At 25.8% G+C, this 19,303-nt stretch overlaps 1 protein-coding gene across 1 annotated transcript; it reads left to right on the top strand.

Moving 5' to 3' along the window:
- The first annotated feature begins 10,243 nt into the window (after positions 1-10,243).
- On the top strand, positions 10,244-16,320 carry LOC145840305 (serine protease 23-like). Its single transcript, XM_082947514.1, has 2 exons — positions 10,244-10,868; positions 14,815-16,320. Exons 1-2 carry the CDS (start codon positions 10,269-10,271, stop codon positions 15,460-15,462), a joined length of 1,248 nt encoding a protein of 415 aa, XP_082803640.1. The 5' UTR covers positions 10,244-10,268; the 3' UTR covers positions 15,463-16,320.
- Positions 16,321-19,303: the final 2,983 nt, after the last annotated feature.

Genomic DNA, 19,303 nt, shown 5'->3' with positions numbered 1-19,303 from the left:
TAATTTTGTCCACTTAATGTATCTGAAGTAAAAAATAAACAATTTTAAGTTTGAGATAAAGGTATTGAATTTTTGTCTTTTCTTATCAAAAATCTAATTTATTTCATTACATTTATCTATACCACTTAATACATTGTAATTTTTATATTTTTTTCAATTTTATAAGTGTTACTTCAAAAACCGATTAGAAAATTAACACTAGTTTCGCCTATACTAATACATATTACTTATAGTAAATGCACTGTTCTTACTTATCATTAAGTTAATTTAATTAAAATATGGCTTTAGAGGATCTAAGAAAAATAAAAAATATTTGTTTATAATTAAAGTATTTTTATAAGATAAATAAAATTTAAACACTTTGGTGCCTAAAACTCAAGTCAAAACTTTTTACAAAAACCAAGCTCGCAAAACTATTATTACTAAAGATAAAAGTGTCAAGTTGGGAATTCTTTATGAAATATGCGTAGATATTAAATTATTTATATAACTTTGATTTTTTAACTATTTTTCAAATAGCTATCATATTGATTTAGGTAAATAAAACTGCTATATTTGTAAAAAAAAGTATTTGTAGGTCATAAATAATATTTCAGATTGTATAACTTTAGTTTACGTTATTTTAGTTGTTTTTTTCAAACAAACACATAATTTTTTTCAAATTATGAGTTACTTTCTTCTTAAAAGTTTAAAATTAAACTACACTTGATTTAACATATTACTCAGGATACATTAAGGAAATCGAGTATTATCAGTTGTTGAATGAAGCACATGTTTTAACGCATTTAATTAGGGTCGATGATAAAACATTTTAAAGTAATACTTTAAATCAAATGTACAAACGATAAAGATTTATTTTGCATAAAATTTTGTATACACTTTGAAAAGCGCATTGGGCAATATAAGCTAATGTAAGCTGTAAAACTGATTACACGGTATTGATCGCAAATTAAGCGATTATAGTTGAACTGATCTTTTTTGATTGATGCTAAGTTACAAGGTGGTCAGTAAAGGTTTAGAGAACTGAAGGCAATAACCTATAAATTATAAACCGCGTACCTTCCTTTAATTTATGTCTAAATTTATCAAAACGATTTTTTGAAATCTATTAAAAACCTCCTAAGTATTTCTGAAAGAATTTTTGTTGGTGGTCTCAAAATGGAAAATAAGTTGCTTTAGATTTTTTGTTTTAGAAAAAAAAACTATCATTTTTTTAAAACCTTGTTTGAACTAAAGCAAATAGTTTTGAACAAGAAAAGACAAATATTATAGTTGACTTAATAAAAACCGTATTATTCAGGTTCATAAGCTTAACTTTAAATTTTTCCCTAGTACAAACTTAAAGATAATTTTAAAGATTTTAAGTTCATATTTCGTTGAAAAGTTAAAGCATAATATTGCAAAAACTTACGGACAAATTAAATCAGCAACATGTAGGTTTAGCAGTTGGAACTATTTTTTTAAAGTTAAGCAAAATAGATTAATCTTTAAAATGTCTATAAATAAAAATATTTAATAAAAAAAGGTTAAACATTTTCATTGAAATATATTCATACGAAGCTTAATGTTATTATTGCAAGCTTTTCAAATAAAGTTACATTATTAATTTTAAAGTATACTAATGTAATAACGGATTACTAACAATAGTTGTTTTTTAATAAGTTTTCAACAAAAGTTTTTTAATTAGTATTATATTTAAGTCTGTGAAATGTTGTTCTTAAACTAAACAAGAAAATTTTTTAATCGTTAAAATTTTGCTAGTTTAAATGCTTATTTTCAAAGAGTTAACAATTTATTACTATTTATCTAAAAATTATATTACACAAAAGTTATTGTGTAACAAAATATACTTTGAAAATATTAAAAGTTTTACCTTAACTTTTTTTTATAACTGTTGTATTTTTTCACACAACTTTTAATATTCATTATTATTTTAAGGACAGTTATAAATTTGTAAAGATAACCAGAGTATGTTTTGATGTAAAAAATATTATATTAACTAAACCTTATACTTTTAACAGAAAACTTTCAATAGTGTTTGAAAAATAATTTTATAGTTCACAGTTAAAAAACCAATGCCCCAACTAATAAAAGGCGACGAATTAAAGCTTTAAAAAGTCCTGCTTTGTTTCCATAGTACGCTCATAAGCTGTACGAATTGTACATGTTTTATATTTTTAAATAAATTAAAAAAGATCTAAACTATAACTATAATTTAATGCATGTGATACAAGCTACAGGACCTAATCAATGTCAGCTTTAAAAAGTTTTAAAAACTTAGTAGATCAAAGTGGTCTTGAAAATATTCATTAGATATATTATTAAGATCAAGTTTGAAGTTTATTTTATAATCTGAACTATTAAATTTTAATAACGGCTTTATCACTTTTTAAAACTAGCTTATTGATAGCTTTTTTTTAATACTTTTATTTGAAGTTTCACAGTTAACCGTAGTAGAATTCTTTTTTTTATTTTTAAGTCATTAATGTCAATGCTGTTTTGGTATTCAAATTTAAGAAACACAGTTAGTGTAATGTGTTTAATACGTACTTAAACCTCTTTAAGTAACCGTATCGACCACTGATATTAAACTTTTATTACAGAAAGACCTTAAACGACGTTAAGATAAAGTTGATTGTGAAGCTATAATACCAAGATTAGGAATAATTTGATTAACTTTGCTAATGGTGGAAGCTTTATATAAAAGTTTTTTTGGAATAAAAGTGATTAAATACAATAATAAAAAATTTGACCAAACTAATTTGAAAAATGGAACAAACCTTTAAGACTCTTGGTTTTCTAAATAAGAACATTCCTAAATTGCTTTTGTATTTGCAAATATAATATCTGCTAGAGAACATTATGCTGTAACTTTACGTTACATTTTAAAAGAAGATAGTTAACTTCTTTTTAATTTCTATATAGGTTATTACACAAAATACTTTAATATATTAAAGTGAGTTTTAAATAAGCAACATAAGTAAAGACGAACCCAGATTCCAAACAAATTAATTTTGTTAGAAATGCTTGAACTGACTATAATTTCAAAATTTAAGTTCAATTCTTTAACCAATCGTTTTTCTTTTTAGTTTTTTTTTTTAACAACTATGATAATTTTTTTCTTCAACTAAGTACTTATCAAAATACGTTATTAAAAAATTAGTATCAACACGAATTTAGGTTTTCAGCAAAAATAGTACTTTTTCAATAACTCGTTATTATTTGTAACAAAAATTATAAAATATGTATATAAGGTAAACGCTTAAGTCAGAAAACTACATTTTCAACAAAAGGAATAAATAGAATATTTTCAACCAGAAAATTCGTAAGTATTATGTATAAATTACAAACTTTCATTGATCTTTTTTAACTACTTTCACTATCTGATTCTAACCACTATCTGATTCTAACCACTAAGTATCAGTAAAACGCTTGAAAAATCTATACAATATAGTATCTTAATCAAATTTTAAATAAGATTTATTAATAAACTTTATAATTACATTTTTTTAGTTCGGTCATGAAAATAATACAGTCACAAATCAATGACAATACAACAATCTCGTGCAAGAGTACGTAGATTAAACACAGCTCATATTAATGTACTTAACCGGCAGTGTGTACTAAATAAGTCCTTGCATCTAATAAAACAAACATCCAACCTAGTTCGCTTACTTTAAAACTCACCATGTTTACATATGATCCTTAGATAAAAGTCTAGAAGAAGAAAATATGTACATTCCTGGTAAATATTCAAATCGTAAAAGCTGTTAGAAGTGCTGAGAGATTAAATAGTTTATTTATGCCAAAAATATATATATTTGTAATAAATTTTTTATCCTTTACCTTTCAACAACATTTAATACTCAGGTGTGGATAAACTAAAGGATTAAATTACAATTACTCAAAAGTTATAAGCTAATAATATTTTTCATAAAGTTTACGCAACGTTATTCAATTAGAATAGAAGTTGTCTTTAGCCGAAATGCAAGCAGCTGTTGGTAACGAATACATAAAACTACAGTCCGGGTTATTCATTATTTGGAAAACTTTGAAAATAAAACAAACTTGCCAGCAATAAAATTAGTCTGATAGACCCAAACGACAAGCTAGTGTATCAAACATGTGATTAAAGGATCACGTTCTAACTAAACGCTTTTGCGCAAATTTATTTTTTATTAAACAGCTAAGAAGTTTAGTTAAGAAGTATTACTTTTTTGTTAGAGTTTTTATGAATTTTTCAAAACGCCCAAACAAAGAATTAATTGTATTTGAACACAAATATTTTTTGCTTAAGTTTGGGTATTCATACTGCTGACTCCTAAGCTAGATACTATTAAAAATAAGTGATCAATACATACAAGAAAATTAAATTTTAGATTACATATCATTGAATTTTTTCTACACCAGTTTAAGCTAAAATGTATCTAAAACAAAACTTTCCATTTAAACGTTCATAATAAGTTTTTTCACTTTTATTAATAAATATTTTTTTTGATACATGGGTTCAAGCTAGGAAGAGCACATTTTTAGGCTGACGCGAGTACTAGAGTCGAATATTAAAGTTTTTAAGATCAATAAAATTCATTTTATAAAAATTAATTATTGGAATTTTAAAAATCATCATCGAATAAAATCAAGGTTAATTGTATTGACTATTATTAAATATCCATGATTTAAAATGTATATTAACTGTTTTCTTACACTAATTGTATATAAAGTCTTCACTGAAGTCTTAGCTATAAGTGCTTCCAGTTTTAGTATATTTCTCACTTTTAGCTTAATTCTTTTTTACAATATTTAAAATTATATTCACTTTTGCAGTTATAAAACCTAAGTATCAATTTTTATAATTCCTTTCATAAACAAGAACTAATTTATCTTACTATATGGTTAGATAAAAAAATAATTTATATTAAAGTTCAAATTAAAAAGGTTATTACGAAAAAATTATGAAATACAATTAGACGTTAATTTATTCTAATCTTAGTATGATTTTCATAAAATAACTTTGGTGAAACCTCATATTTATTTTATCTCATGGAAATTTTTCGGTTTCCGAATTTCTGATAGAAATATACAGTTTTTTGAAATATATTAAATTTTTTTAAATTATGGATTTTAGTTACCAAATCTTAGAACAGGTTTAAGCTTTAGTAGAATAAACATTAAAACCAAACATTTTCACTACATAGAGCTGTTTGGTAAATTTTATAAGTACATATATTGTAAACATTCGTTATTTTTTTATGAAATTGTTGATATTTAATGAAAAATTTAAATACATAAAATATTAAAAGCTGTAAAAGTTTAAAAATTAAGTGTTTTAGTATAAGCAGTTAATTTTACTAAGTTAATGTTTTTAAGAAAAGTTTTTGGTATTTAAACATTTGCCATAACGAAAAATAAATTAGTTTAATAGTTAATTGTTCTCAACTTTCCTATTGCTCCTAGTATTAACGCATTTGGTTTTTAACTAATTTTTTCCAGTTGTGTTAGTAAACAAGTTTTCGTACATAAGGTTTTAAACAATAACTTTGTGCACCACCGAATATTTTGCAGATTTTATCTGGTTCTGATTGATAAGCCTCATCATCATTAATGGTATTTTCATGACTTATCGGCGCTAAAAAAACCACAATTAATTTATAAAGAATTTTTAAGTTTAGGTAAGTTCTTTGTCATGCAAAAAAGAGATATACCAATACTAACATAACTTACTTAAGATTTTTTTTGGAAACTATTCGTACAAGTAAAAATGTTTATCTGTACATCAAAACTGTTTTAAAATAAGTTTTTTAAGATAGAACAATATTTAAAGTTAAGAAGCTGCAACTAAATATAAAACTTAAATAGATGTTACGTTTTGAGAAGATTCATAAAGTATAATAGTAAAATCTTCTTAAAATTTTGCTCAAAAACTCAAACTTTTTAGGTTATTATAAATTTTATATTTTAATCAATTTTCAGTGACTAGATAAATATTTAGTTTTAAATTTAAGTAAGTAATTAATAAACAAACATTTACGTAAACGGTCACTGATGGTCTATCAAGCTTTATTTACTTATACACTAACATGACATTTTTAGCTTTTTTTATTTACAAAGCAATGTTTTGATAGTCTTGAAGTAACACTCAAATAAAAAGCATAGACACTATTGATTTCTTACTAATAAATCACTATCTAAGTTTATTATTTATTTTCAGCACAACAACTTTCGACACAGGCAAGTAGTTTTTTCGTCCTTACTTTACCCCGACGAGTTTAAATAATTACTTTTCTCTCGGAAACTGATAGCAGCGTTTTGACAGTGAGGAGCATTTTGTTATTAATATAATACCAACAGTCAACATTGGCTATTTCGTTAAAATCATAACGCCTTTCAAAAAGGAGCTCACGTATTTGCCGTGCGTTTTAATTGGTTTCTAGTTTGTTTGCGCAGCGCTAAAATAATTAGAAATTACCCGTTCACTTTAGCACATTACAATTACTGGTGCACCTGCGCAGCTTCATCTTGTCAAGCAAATATCTAATTTTGAAACTCGGTTAACTTTGTACGTAATTTATGTTTTGAGTTGTAGCAGTTGTTGGTTTAGAACAAATTAGTTTATTTTCTAAAATGCACATTTTTAATAACTTGCTATAAAAAGCTATGGTATTATTCGATTTCGCAAAGTAAGCAGCTATAGAAATAAAATATATTTTTAGAATAGAACATTCTACTTTAAACTAAAGTTTATTTAACAATGGAAATTCCACTATGAAGGAATTTTAAGGAAGAATACATAAGTGCTTTTAATTCAAGTGTATTTTTTATGAACGTTTATGAATCAGTTAAAATATTTTGTAGAAATATTATGTAGTAAGCTTTTAAATTAAAATATAAGATTTGATATTTTAAAAGATTAACTGGTTTTATAGAAAAGAAACTTTTATGAATGTTTTACAACAGTAGTACTAATTTTATATCAATTTTTTTAAACTTAAGGAATTAAAATTTAATAATTAAAGTGACGATTTCACAAACTGTACTGAATTTATACAGTAAAAATAATTTTTAGTTATTACAAATCATGTTATAAAATAAGTAACGAAAGTTTTTAAATGATCTTGTTGAATAAATTAATTAAACAAATTGAATTTACTAAAACATATAAATGTTAATAAGTTTGTTTTTTATCAAATAAACACTAGTTCAGCACTGGTTCTATACTACTGTTTTTGTTTTGTAATAGCAAACTAAACATTTATTAAATTTTTAACAAGATTAATTAGTAAATATAAACGTTACTTCATTAATTTGTCTTATTATTGATATTTGGTTTTTATATTTAAATAATTATTAAATGTTAAATACATTTTTGGTGGTAAAGGTAAGAAAAATAAAGTAAACTTATTGACTTTTTAAATAAATAAGTTTATGTACTACTGAAGGTTGTTTATTGTTTTTGAAATTGCCATGAACTTTAATTAAAACTCCATAAAGTTCAGTTAAATTATTACTATCAAAGTTAAATTTTAGTTATATGAAGATTTAAGATTTTATGTTTGTAAAAGCTTACTGAAAACAAAAAAGTTGTTAAAACAACTTATGGCTTCGTGTTTTTGGTAAAACAGTTTGCAGTTAATTTTTCAAATAACCAGTTTTACTTATTTGTGTTAAGCGCGCAACTTTCTTCTTTAATTAAATTAAGTTTAGTTTCTTTTTATCTTATAAAATTGATAACTTAAATCATCTTAAAAAACATCTGTTTCAATAAAATTTTATCACTGTTTTTGTTTACGGTTATGTAGTCTAGACTTATTTACTTTTCAACTAAAATACTAATATAAATCATCTAAAGTATAGAATTTCTATACAAAAAAAAATTCTCTTATATTTCCGACTACATGTTTGTATAGCTTGTCTTAATAAGACAATGTACATTTAAGGATTTAGTATGCAAATAAAATTGTATTACGAAACAAAACTGTCATTTTAAAACGAAACTTATTTAATACTCTTATAAATCTATTTATACCAAAAACGTTATTCTTAAATTTTAATCATAATCTAAAGTTTATTTAATATGTATAAATGTATGTTCTTATAAATAGATCGTAAAAATGATTAAAATTAAACTAATTTTAAACATTTACTTTACGTGTTTTATTTTATGTAGCACAAACACTTTTTTTGTTTAAATTTTTAACAATACATATTGAAATATTTTTAAAAGAGTTAAGGCCAAATATATTTTCAGAAAAATAACTAATTAACACAATTAAAGTTGTTTTTTCTAAATTAAAAGAAAACAATGTGCAAAATTTTAACTGTTAGAACAAAAACTTATTAAAATATTTAACCAAAAAGTTAAACTTAGTTTAATTTTAATCACAAATATAAGTTTAAGTTAATAAATATGCTAACAATTCAAATTATAATATTAATTATCAAAACACTTGCACAAATATTGAGTAGTTACTATTAATTTAAACAATACTAGCACGTTACAAAGTTTACTTTAGCTTAAATAAAATATACGTATTAGTAACATAAAAAAGATTCATCTTTAAGAAGCTTTGTAATAACTTTTTCAATTTTTTAATAAAAAAAAGACTTTAAGCAAACATCAATATAAAAAAAATGTCTGTTGTTACTTTTTTTAGAAATTTGCAGTTGTAAGGAAAATGATACTTTTACTTAATCATCGTGTAAACCCTCCTTTTTATAGTAGCACTTTTGTATGAAAATTAAAATAAATATATTAATACCTTAATTTCTAATAATTTTGTAACAATAGGAGTTTGTAACATAATCTTCCATAAATCATTGTAAATCTACCAATTAAGTATTTATCAAATTAAGACAAGGCAGACGCATATTTTATTACAAATACAGATTACAAAGTATGTTATTTTAATGAAGGATTAAGTAGCTATAATTTAAAACGTTTCAGACACTCTTTAATTCAAAATATTTTTAACTGTGTGTAGACCTTTGCTAAAACTAAGACAGACAGTGGTTGGAGATTAAGACATTAAACTTTTAAGAAATGAGAAATTCAATATTTATTGCGTAAATATTTTTATTCAGATTTATTACCAAAAACACTTTTATGAGTTTTTAATTTTCTGTAACAAATAAAGCCAGTTGGAATTGACGTTCTCATAAAGAAGCTCTTGAAGTGCTTGTGTGTTTAGAAAAAAATGTTCTATTTAAACACAGTATCAAGTTTATTAAAAAATTACTTAACAAGAGTAGCGAGATAAAATCTGCAGACGAAATAAATATTTGAAAAGTTTGAATGCTATTCTTGATAAGGGTTTATTTTTCCTTGTGCATTGTTGGACAAAAATAATGTTTAAAAAATCGTTACATTATTTCGATTTGATGTGTATTTAATTATTTTTAAAGCATTTTTTCGCAAAACAAGAACAAGCAAAACATTATATACGAGCTCAGCATTTTAAAAAGCATTTGTGAAAGCTCATTTTATAAATACTTTTATGCTCGAAAAAAATTTCTTATAAATCAATTTTAAGCTTTAATCTACAAACTATAATTGCTGTGTAATTTCGAGGTATTTGTATCAAAGTTCTAATATATGTGTGTGGAGATGTAGAATAAAAATATTTGAATTAAAGCAAAATACCAGCGAGCGCGCATGCAATTTCATAACTTGTTATCGGTTGAAAGCTGAACTTGAAAAAGTGTTCGTGTAATCCGGGCTAATTGAAAAGCCGACAACAAATCGTTACCGGCTTTTCCCCTTCTTCTCCTACTTCTGTCTCGCTCGTGCTTTTTCACACCACCGAGAAGTAATCATGCAGCGCTTTCTGGCAAATGATTATTTTAAACAAATCGCCGCTGCGACAACACTTCAGGATTAGCACAAAAAAAAAATGTTGTGTTTGAGCACAAGTGTTTCCGCGTGCGGTGTAATTATGTTGTACTTTTTTTCAATGAAACTTGATACTTTATAAGCGGTTACTTTGTGCGAGCTACCGTGTTTGCAGTTTATTGCTTTGTTCAGCTACTTTAAATCAATTTAAATCTTAGAAAGTGAAATATTTCAAAATTGTGTTGCTTTTTACAATAAGTAGAAAACGTTTTTAACACATTTTTTGGAAATATGTTTTTTTTTTAGTTTTTCTGTAATTCTTACAGTTTATATTATGTTAAACAAATTAATAAAATAAGTGACATTAATTTATGTACATATTCTTTTTAATTGAAAACGTTTACAACTTTAGCTTATTTTTAGTTTAATTTGTAATAGAAACATGAAGTCTCTGACGAAGCTACTGTTCGCCGTGCTCTATGTGACCTGCTCCTTCTCAAAGTCACTTCAATCATCGAGCAGTGCTTATTGGAAGCTGACAAAGTTGCCAGTTCTGCAGCAACTCTCCTCGTCGAACGGCAGCAAGGCAGAGTACGGGGGTCACGTCAGAAGCAAGCTGCGCTTCGACTGCGACATCGAGTGCGTGGCCGGCAAGGACGGCCGGCTAAAAACGAAAAGCCAGGTGGAAGAGGAGTTGAGCTTCGAGAAGCTCGACGTCGCAACCAGGCTCCGGTCTATGTACGCCGTCAGGTTCAGGGACCAGGAAGAAGAAACAGTGGAAATCGCGAACCAGCGAAGCTACGAAGAAGAAGTCTTAAAAATTGCGACCGACAGCGTAAGGCGACCTCTGAGGGGTCACAGGAACAAGAGGACGGTTTTCGGGTACGACACCCGTTTCTCGGTTCCCACCGACAAGTTCGCGGAAGTGTTTCCGTTCTCGTCGGTGGTGCGACTGTCGACCGGCTGCGCAGGAATATTGGTGGAAGAAAAGTTCGTCCTGACCTCTGCACACTGCGTTCACGACGGAAAAAAATACCTGAAGGTTAGTGCTTTAAAATTAGAAACTTAAACAGTGTTCTAGTTAACCATAACATCTTTATTTGCATGTTCTTTCTCTTTACATGAGCTATGATAGTTTGTTATAAGTTGTGTGTTTCTTTTTTTTTGGTAACAATTGACTTACACCATAAAAGAAAAACTAAAAATATCTATAATTTTGCACTATAAAAACGTTGTAAAAAACTTAGTAGTAAAAGATTTTTAATTAATACGTAAAGCTTTAATTCTATTCAAACATGCTTTTCCAAAGCCTTTTTAATGAAACCTTTGAATGAGAAGCAAAGTTTATCTTTTTTACAAGGTAAATGCACTGCGGCTTCTTTCGAAGCCATATTACTTCTCACACACAGCCGTCGTTGATGTATTATTAATAAAGCTCATTTAGTTCAAAATGCGATAAACTCAAGTGCGCGTCTTGTTAACGCACATCAATCGTCAGTTCCCAAACAAATCTTTTCGTGCAATCGCCCAGTCACGTACATGAGAGCATTATGACATTAATAGAGGAAATATTGTGTAGTGAAGAAGAAATGCTTGACAAAATTAAAGCTTTTCTCTGTGTAAAACGTTCCCGCCAGCTCTGTGACGATCATTGTTGATTTTTTGAAGAAATATTTTTGCTCGCACTTGATTTGCGGTGGACTTGGAAATTCTTGCGGTGGATTTTTTCGCGCATCGAATTGAAAAGCGCCGATGTCTTGAGATAAATGCAAAGTGTATAAATAGATCGCATTCGCCGGTTATTTCTATTGTCAAACAAAAGAATATTTTTTTGAATGATTTTTTCCATTATTGTTTTTGCTTCTTTAAGTAAAACTTTTAAAACTCACAATGATATATCAAATATACAACAAATCGATAATTAAAAAACAAAAAAGATAAGTTTTGTAAACTTTTCTGGACATAAATAGCTTACGTTTGTTTAGAAAACTAATAACAGAAGCTTTTTTTTTAATTAAGTTGGTTTGATATTTTCTAACTTTAAGATACTAAAAAAAATGTTACTGTTTAATTCTAACTTAAGCTTTTGATCAATAATACACAAAAGTTTAGACTATATGTTTATTAATTGCAAAAAAAAAACTTTTTTTTCCATAACAGGCTAACAGCAAGTGATAAGATTTTAATTTTAATCAGAGCGTGTTATTGCACAAAATAAACAATTTTAAACACTCGTGTGATCCTTTTTGAGTGTTTTGTTCGAAATAAAGGTGGTTGAACTTGTATTTACGAAGTACTTCAGACTAATTGCTCCACTTGTGTGCTGGTACTTTGATCTGTGTCACTATTTATAACCTTTCAATACTCGATGCTACATAATTAGCTTTTTTAGAAAAAAATACTGTTTGTATTTTTAAAGAACTCAAAACTTCTGTTTTTACGAAAAGTTTTTTTTTTAATTTCTCGTTTAAGTGAAATAAATTATAATAAACTTAAATAAACACTTAGAATAAAACAAAAAAAGTTGTGAAAATTACATACATTTTAATTTCTCCGAAAAAATTATTCCTCAACCAGTTGTTTAAAATACTAATTTAGATACATCAATCTCTAAAAAAATTATTTTAGTAATGAGAAACATGCGGCTGATCAGTAAAGGTACTAAAGATTAGAAGCTTTTTTATGTTTACATAACTTATTTTGGTTAAAAAGTCTAATTTATTTATTATCTTTAAAAATTAATACAATTTGAAAATTTTTCAAAACGCAGTAATTATTGTTTAATTAAAATTATTTTTATAATTATTTAGGTTGATTAAAAATAAGTATAACCTTTAGCAACATAACTTTATATTGTAGATAAAAAACCACTTGTTATTTTGAAATTGAGTCTTATAAATAAGCTTTGTGCATATAGTACTTTTTTTTTTGAATTAATTATGGTTTTTATTACGTTTTATTTCAATAAGTAAGTTACCAAAACTAGTTAATTAAATGAGAGTAGAAATTATGTTGATTTAAAGATTTCAAAGAACTTGTTCTACTTTCTGTTATAACTACCTTCGATATTACCTGTTTTACCGAACAAAGCATTTAACAACTTAAATAAAATTAGTTTTATGTATGAGTATTTTTGTTTTATTCATAATAGTTTGAACTTAATTGGTTAAAAAAAAAATTGCTGTATGATTACTTTTGTTTTACTCATGATAGTTTGAAGAACATTGATTAAAAAAAGATACTTTTTATTGTAATTTCAATAAGCTAACCTTATTTAACTTTTTTGTTTTTGGTTAAGCATCATCTCGTAGACAACTATAATGCTAAATAACATTAAGAGTGTAATTTAAAACATTCTATAAAAGCCTAATATTAGCGGTTTCAAAGTTTGCATAAAATTCCGTAAGGTTGTTTAAATATTTTTAAACTAATAGTTTTCCGAGCAAATGTTGTAGTTTAGCAGTTATTTAGCAGTACGAGTACAAAACAAAAAACAATTTGTAAATAATTGCCAACTCGTGCTTATTTGGCATGTTACCAAAAAATTGAATGGATGGGATAAAGCGGCTTTTATTAATTCTACTCTTTCTTTAATTGCACTGTTACAAACTTTATTGAGTGCCTTATGTAAAAGTGTACTTTGTCTGCTGGCGGCTAGACTTGTAATTAGATATTTCATAGCGTATGTGTTTGATCATTCTTATAATAAATGATTGATCAGTAATTTAGTTTTGTGTTTTTGTGCTTAGTTTTATTACAAATTTTAATAAAGTACGTACTTTTGTCTAAAGTGAGCACTTCAAGAGTACACAAATTTCAGTCTGAATTTAAAATCAATACCTTCAAAACTAAAACTTGGTAAAAAAGCTATTTTGTTACAATAATAAATTTGAACAACTTTATTTTTCTAAGCTGCTTGTATCATTATCTAGGAATTTATGAAAGGAAAATACACTGTGTTTTTAATAATTATTAACACTTATGTGTGAGTAAAACACAAATATATTTAAAAGTTTTTGTAACTTTAATTATTGCAAGTTTAATCATACAAGTAGGGAAGTAATTAAGATCGATATCTTGACTAATCCGCTAAAATTTGAACTTTGTAGTAGAAATATATATAAAAAAAAAACTTTCATTTAGGACAAAGCTTAAAATTCAGTTTGTATTATGTTAAACTTATTCTAGAGATCAGCTAACTGAAAACATCGTTTGTTTTATATCGAAAAAGTTTAAAGTTAATAATGTTACTCAAACTTTCTAAGCGTCTGTACGTGATCTGTTATAAAGAACTGATTTATCAACGTTTTCGGTTTTTACGTTACACTCCTTTTCTTACAACTGTTTAAACATTCAACATTTTATTTTCTATCATTAAATAACGTTTTTTCTAAAGTGTTGGATTGAAAATTAAAAACGAACAATGAAGTGTTATAAAGAATGTAAAATTAATAGTTTTTTTTTTACCAACGTTTTCAATCCATAAATTATTACCTTAAAAATAAAATCTTAAACTGCTTGGTGTAATAACTAAAGTAGTTGTTCATTTTTAGTGTTTAAGAAAACTTCAATAAATCATGTTATTTAAAACTTTATTTTCTCACGATTGACTTATTTTGATTTAAAATAAAACTTAATAAAATCATATACAATACACATTTTTAAATTTGCCGGTATTTATTTTAAACAAAACTATAAGCATTTCGAGCTTTCTGTTAAAACTACTTTACGTTAAATTAAATTTATTTAACTAAAAGTTTAATCCCCGTCATTTAAAAATAAACAGAGTTTTAAATAATTATAAATGAGTTCTATATATGTGAATATGTTTTAAGTTTAAGTGATATATTTATAGCTAACTTTATGCATTCTTAATGTATATAAAAAAATGTTATAAAACTTTATTTGGTCAATAATTAGAATCTTATTGGTAAAACCATTTCTATACTTGCTAAAAGGCAGCATTTTAAGTTTAAAATTATTAACAGGGCGTCAAAAAGCTGAGAGTCGGTCGAATTTCAAAAAAGAAAAGACGCGGCGGCAAAAACAAATCGGGCAAGAAAAAAGTTTCCAAGCGCCAAGCAGTGAGAAAAAACAAAAAAAAGAACAACGGGCAAAAACTAAAATGGACTCGAATTCGCGAGATTTTTATACCAAACGGCTGGATCAAGCAAACAAAAACTGATGATGAAAATGTAAACGCGCTAGAGCACGACTACGCTCTTCTGCAGCTGAAAAAATCAGTCGGCGGACAACCAATCAAGCTGGGACTCAGCCCCGAAATAGAAGAAATACCGGGAAGCAAAAGGATCCACTTCACGGCCTACGAGGACACCAAGTTCGCGCCGAGGCTCTACTACCGCAGCTGCCACGTGCAAAACCAAACCAGCCACTTCATCTACCACGAGTGCGACTCGGTTCGCAGCTCGGCGGGCGCCGGTATGTACGTAAGGAAATACAACGCAGTCACGAAGAAGCTCGAACGGAGGGTCGTTGGAATTTATTCGGGCGAACAATGGATTGAGTTGGGCGGGGGGCAAACAAAGGAGTACAACACAGGTGTGCGGCTGACCGAGCTCAAGCTGGCGCAAATTTGCCTTTGGAGGACGGGATCAGAGGGAGGTTGCGACAACTGAAAAGAGAAGTTAAGCGTCAAAGCAAATAAGTTAAGAACATTTTGAATACAAGCAAAGCAAACGGTTGCGAGGGCCGTTTGTTAAGCTAGTTTTAGCCAATAAAAATTGCCATTTTTCAGTGAACTGCTTTTTTTTTGTAATATTTTTTTTTTGCAAAGTTTTTACTTAAAATATTTTTTTGGTGAAGTGTTTTTACTTTTATTTTTTAACTTTTGACTATTTAATTTAAAAAAATTAGAATCTAGAAAAAAACGGGCTAGTTTAAGTTTAAAAGTTTTAACTTGTTTCTGATTTTCGAATTTTTTGTGCTGTTTTTACTTCCGATCAAAAACTCAAGTTGTTTTAAAATACAGTTTTCAGCATAGATTGCATTTAGATGTAGTTTTTGTTTTTTTTTTCTTATTTTCGATATTTTTGTTTTTACTTATTTTTAAGTCATTTTTAATTCAGCATACTTCAGATTTGTGTTGATGTAATCAATATACAAACGTAGATTTATAATAACTATAGTAAACACTTTTTTTTGAAAACATGTTAATATTTATTATATCTTAAACTAAGTTTGACCTCAATATAACTAACGATAACAGTTTCCAATTCCTGTTATGACTGATATCAAGTGTTTCGTAGTTTTATTTTTTGTTTATTTTACTAAACACATAATTTTGAGTTCTCAAACTAATTTTACACACTCATTTTAAAATTGTGCTTAATTTTGTTAAAAAATTGTTACTTTAAACGTCTTCAAAATTTTGTTCTTAAAGCATTCATAGTAATGTAACATCAACAGTTTTATTTAATAGAACAATTTTTAAAGTTCAATAAAACTAGTATTTTCTTACAAATATATTGTTTTCTCATGGCTATATGAAAAAAAAAATAGTATTTAAAACTTAAAAAAAGTCTTTTAAATCATACATTTAATTTAACATTAGTTTTTTTTATTAGTTACAATTAAACTTTTAAAACATGTTTACTATAAAAGATTAAAGACAAAACCTTTTTTGTTATTAATTTCTATTTTGATAATTTTTATAAAGTATAAAGATGAAAAAAAAAAATCTAATAAAACTTGTACTTTAGTAATACACAAACTTAAAGCAGTTATAAATTTAAATTAACGAAATAAATCAAATTACTTAATTTTATGGTATTACTTAATTTAAAATCCTTTTAACTATAATTTATCATTTTCGTTGCTTAATTTTTAGAGAAGATTTATTTTCAGTAAAAGATTAATCTTTTTTTTTTGCTTTAGCAATAAAAATCCTTGTTAACGGACTTTGTTTTCTTTTTTTATTATCTGTAAAAATATCGTTTTATGAAATTTAAAAGAAACTTTAATTAACTCAAAATTTAACAAGATGTATATCTAATAAAAGAGATACTAACAAAGACTTACAAAGCTCAATTGGATAAATGTTTTTTTTTAATTTGTATACATTATGTAATAAAAATCTATAATTTTTGAAAAAAAGACTTCAAAGTTTTCTAGATAGCTTTTTAAATTTTCTATACTCGTGTTTCTTAAAGTCTACGCCACGGTAAACAGTGTTGTAAGTAATAAATATGCTTTTTAAACAGGTTGTTAGTCTAAAAAATAGCACAAAACTATACTTTTTGTAGCTTGTTTGCAAAATTAAAAATAAATTTCACACTATAAACAGTTACGAAAACAATAATTAGTTTTTCATCAAAAAAAATTAAACAACACAAATTTTTTCTTCTATGATCAACAACTGTACACAGTTTCACAAAAGTTTAATAAGAATTTCTAAAAAATTATATGTTTTAAAAGTTAAAGTAACTTTTTTACAGTTTCATTCTTACTACTGTTTTTTTTGTACGTTTGCTTATAAGAATAATCTTAAATATTTTAATTTTGGAAACAATGTCTTATAAAAACAAGAAAGTTTGGACTTGCTTGTAAAGTAAGCTAAAAATATCACTAACGAGTATCAACTTGACAATAATACAATATTTATAGCATAAAAAAAGAACTATGTTCTTCACATAATTTATGTATTATTTGTTGATATGAGCATCTTTCTAAGCTTTGTTGTTATAAGAAAATAGAAACTGACAACATAAGTCATTAAATTTGTTTATTTTCTAACCTAAAAAAAACTCTAATATCTTTGTTTTAAAGTCTTACTTTACACTAGTTAAAACTTGAATCTTTTTATGTAAAACCATTTAGTACAACCAAAAATATTTAATAAAAGTATTTCTCAAAGTTCAAAAGTAAGCTTCGTTGCCTTTCTCAATTTTCGTGTTTAACTTAGTTGTTCTTTTTTCGGTATATGTTTAACTTATTCTACATTAATTTAATATCTACTTTAAAAGTAAAACTTTTAAACTATATATGTTGTATGTATCTTTTGTTTTACTTATTAACTATAAAATAACTTTAAATTGAACAAATCAGAGAGTTGTATTAAATGAAAAAATATTAGTGTACTTTTCCTTAACAAAGGAATGCAAGCCTTATTTTTTAGCCGCTGGCTTTAATGTTCCTTAGGAATTATATAATTTTAAAGACATTAATCATTTAATTATTCCACGTATTTAACACACATGATTGTATCGTTAAGAATTAAGCTAATAAAATACAAATTACCAATCGGTATGACAGTTTTTGTCAAGATTTTGTTTACTTTAAAATGTCAAAATTTATACAATCAAATTTTAAATTTAGTTTTGTTACAAAAATGATTCAAAACAAATAGATGAAAAAATATGAATATGTCTGTAATACAATATAACAAATTTAAATTATTTTATAGTTATTTCTAAAAACTTATTGCAAGTATGCACGTCAATTAGCCTCGTATAAACTTTACATAAAACAAGGGTAAATATTAAGAGTGGTAATGCTAGATATAGAAAATAAACACAGCTACAGTGTTTACGCTTTTTTTAATTGTAATTAAGAACTATCTTGTAAAGTATTAAATCTTATTTTTTTTGTTTGTAAAACACTATGAGGGCTAATTTATATAGAAAAACTAATTAAAACCTTTTAATAAGATTTTAATATCAGAACTTGGTTTATAATCGTATAAAACGTTTTTGTGCATAAATAATATAATAACACTAAATAACCTGCAAAGTTATAAAAGCTTGATTCAACGACCAAAATTAATATAATTAAACAGGTTTAGAAAATATTTTAATTGTTTGAATTGTGTAATCGGCATATGTTGCTTTTGTGACTAAATTTTTTTTTTTTAATTTAGTTAAACTTTTAAACGTTTACAGTGTTGAAACCCTTTATAAAAAAATCGATATTTTTGTTCCCAATCTTATAGCTTCTATAGATGTAATAAGAATTTAAAAATACATTTAAACATAAAACAATCACTTAAATTATTTTTAGTCATAATTAAGAAAATAGAATTTAATAAGATTTGTTGCATAAAAGTCTATTGTAATATTTTTACCGTAAAAGTTGCATACTTGTTTTTTAACTTTGAAACTTTTATTTAAAAAAAAGTATTTCTGCTTTCATTCTGGTATACGTTGTTTTTTACTAAACTAAGTTAATCTTAATTGTTCTATACGTGGTTTTAATAATTTTTCTTTTTAAAATTCGTTACTTAATTTATTTTTCTTAAAGTAAGTTGTTCAAAAAATAAAACTTTTATACATCTGGAATGAACAGATTCAATAATAAAGAAAATGAAGGGAATGTTTTTAATTATTTAATTTGAAAATTATAGAAAACATTTCCGTTTTCATTTGTTGGCATCTAAGTCGAAAGGTAATAAAAGTCTAAAAAACAATTATTGCATAACGATACTTTGCAGAATATACAAACACCTAAAGAAAATTGTTGAAG

The sequence above is a fragment of the Thalia democratica genome, chromosome 7, assembly GCF_965202585.1.
Source record: "Thalia democratica chromosome 7, ktThaDemo2.hap1.1, whole genome shotgun sequence".
Classification (NCBI taxonomy): Eukaryota; Metazoa; Chordata; class Thaliacea; order Salpida; family Salpidae; genus Thalia; species Thalia democratica.
The sequence above is the reverse complement of the archived record's forward strand: the minus strand, read 5'-3'. Positions and strand labels throughout refer to the sequence as shown.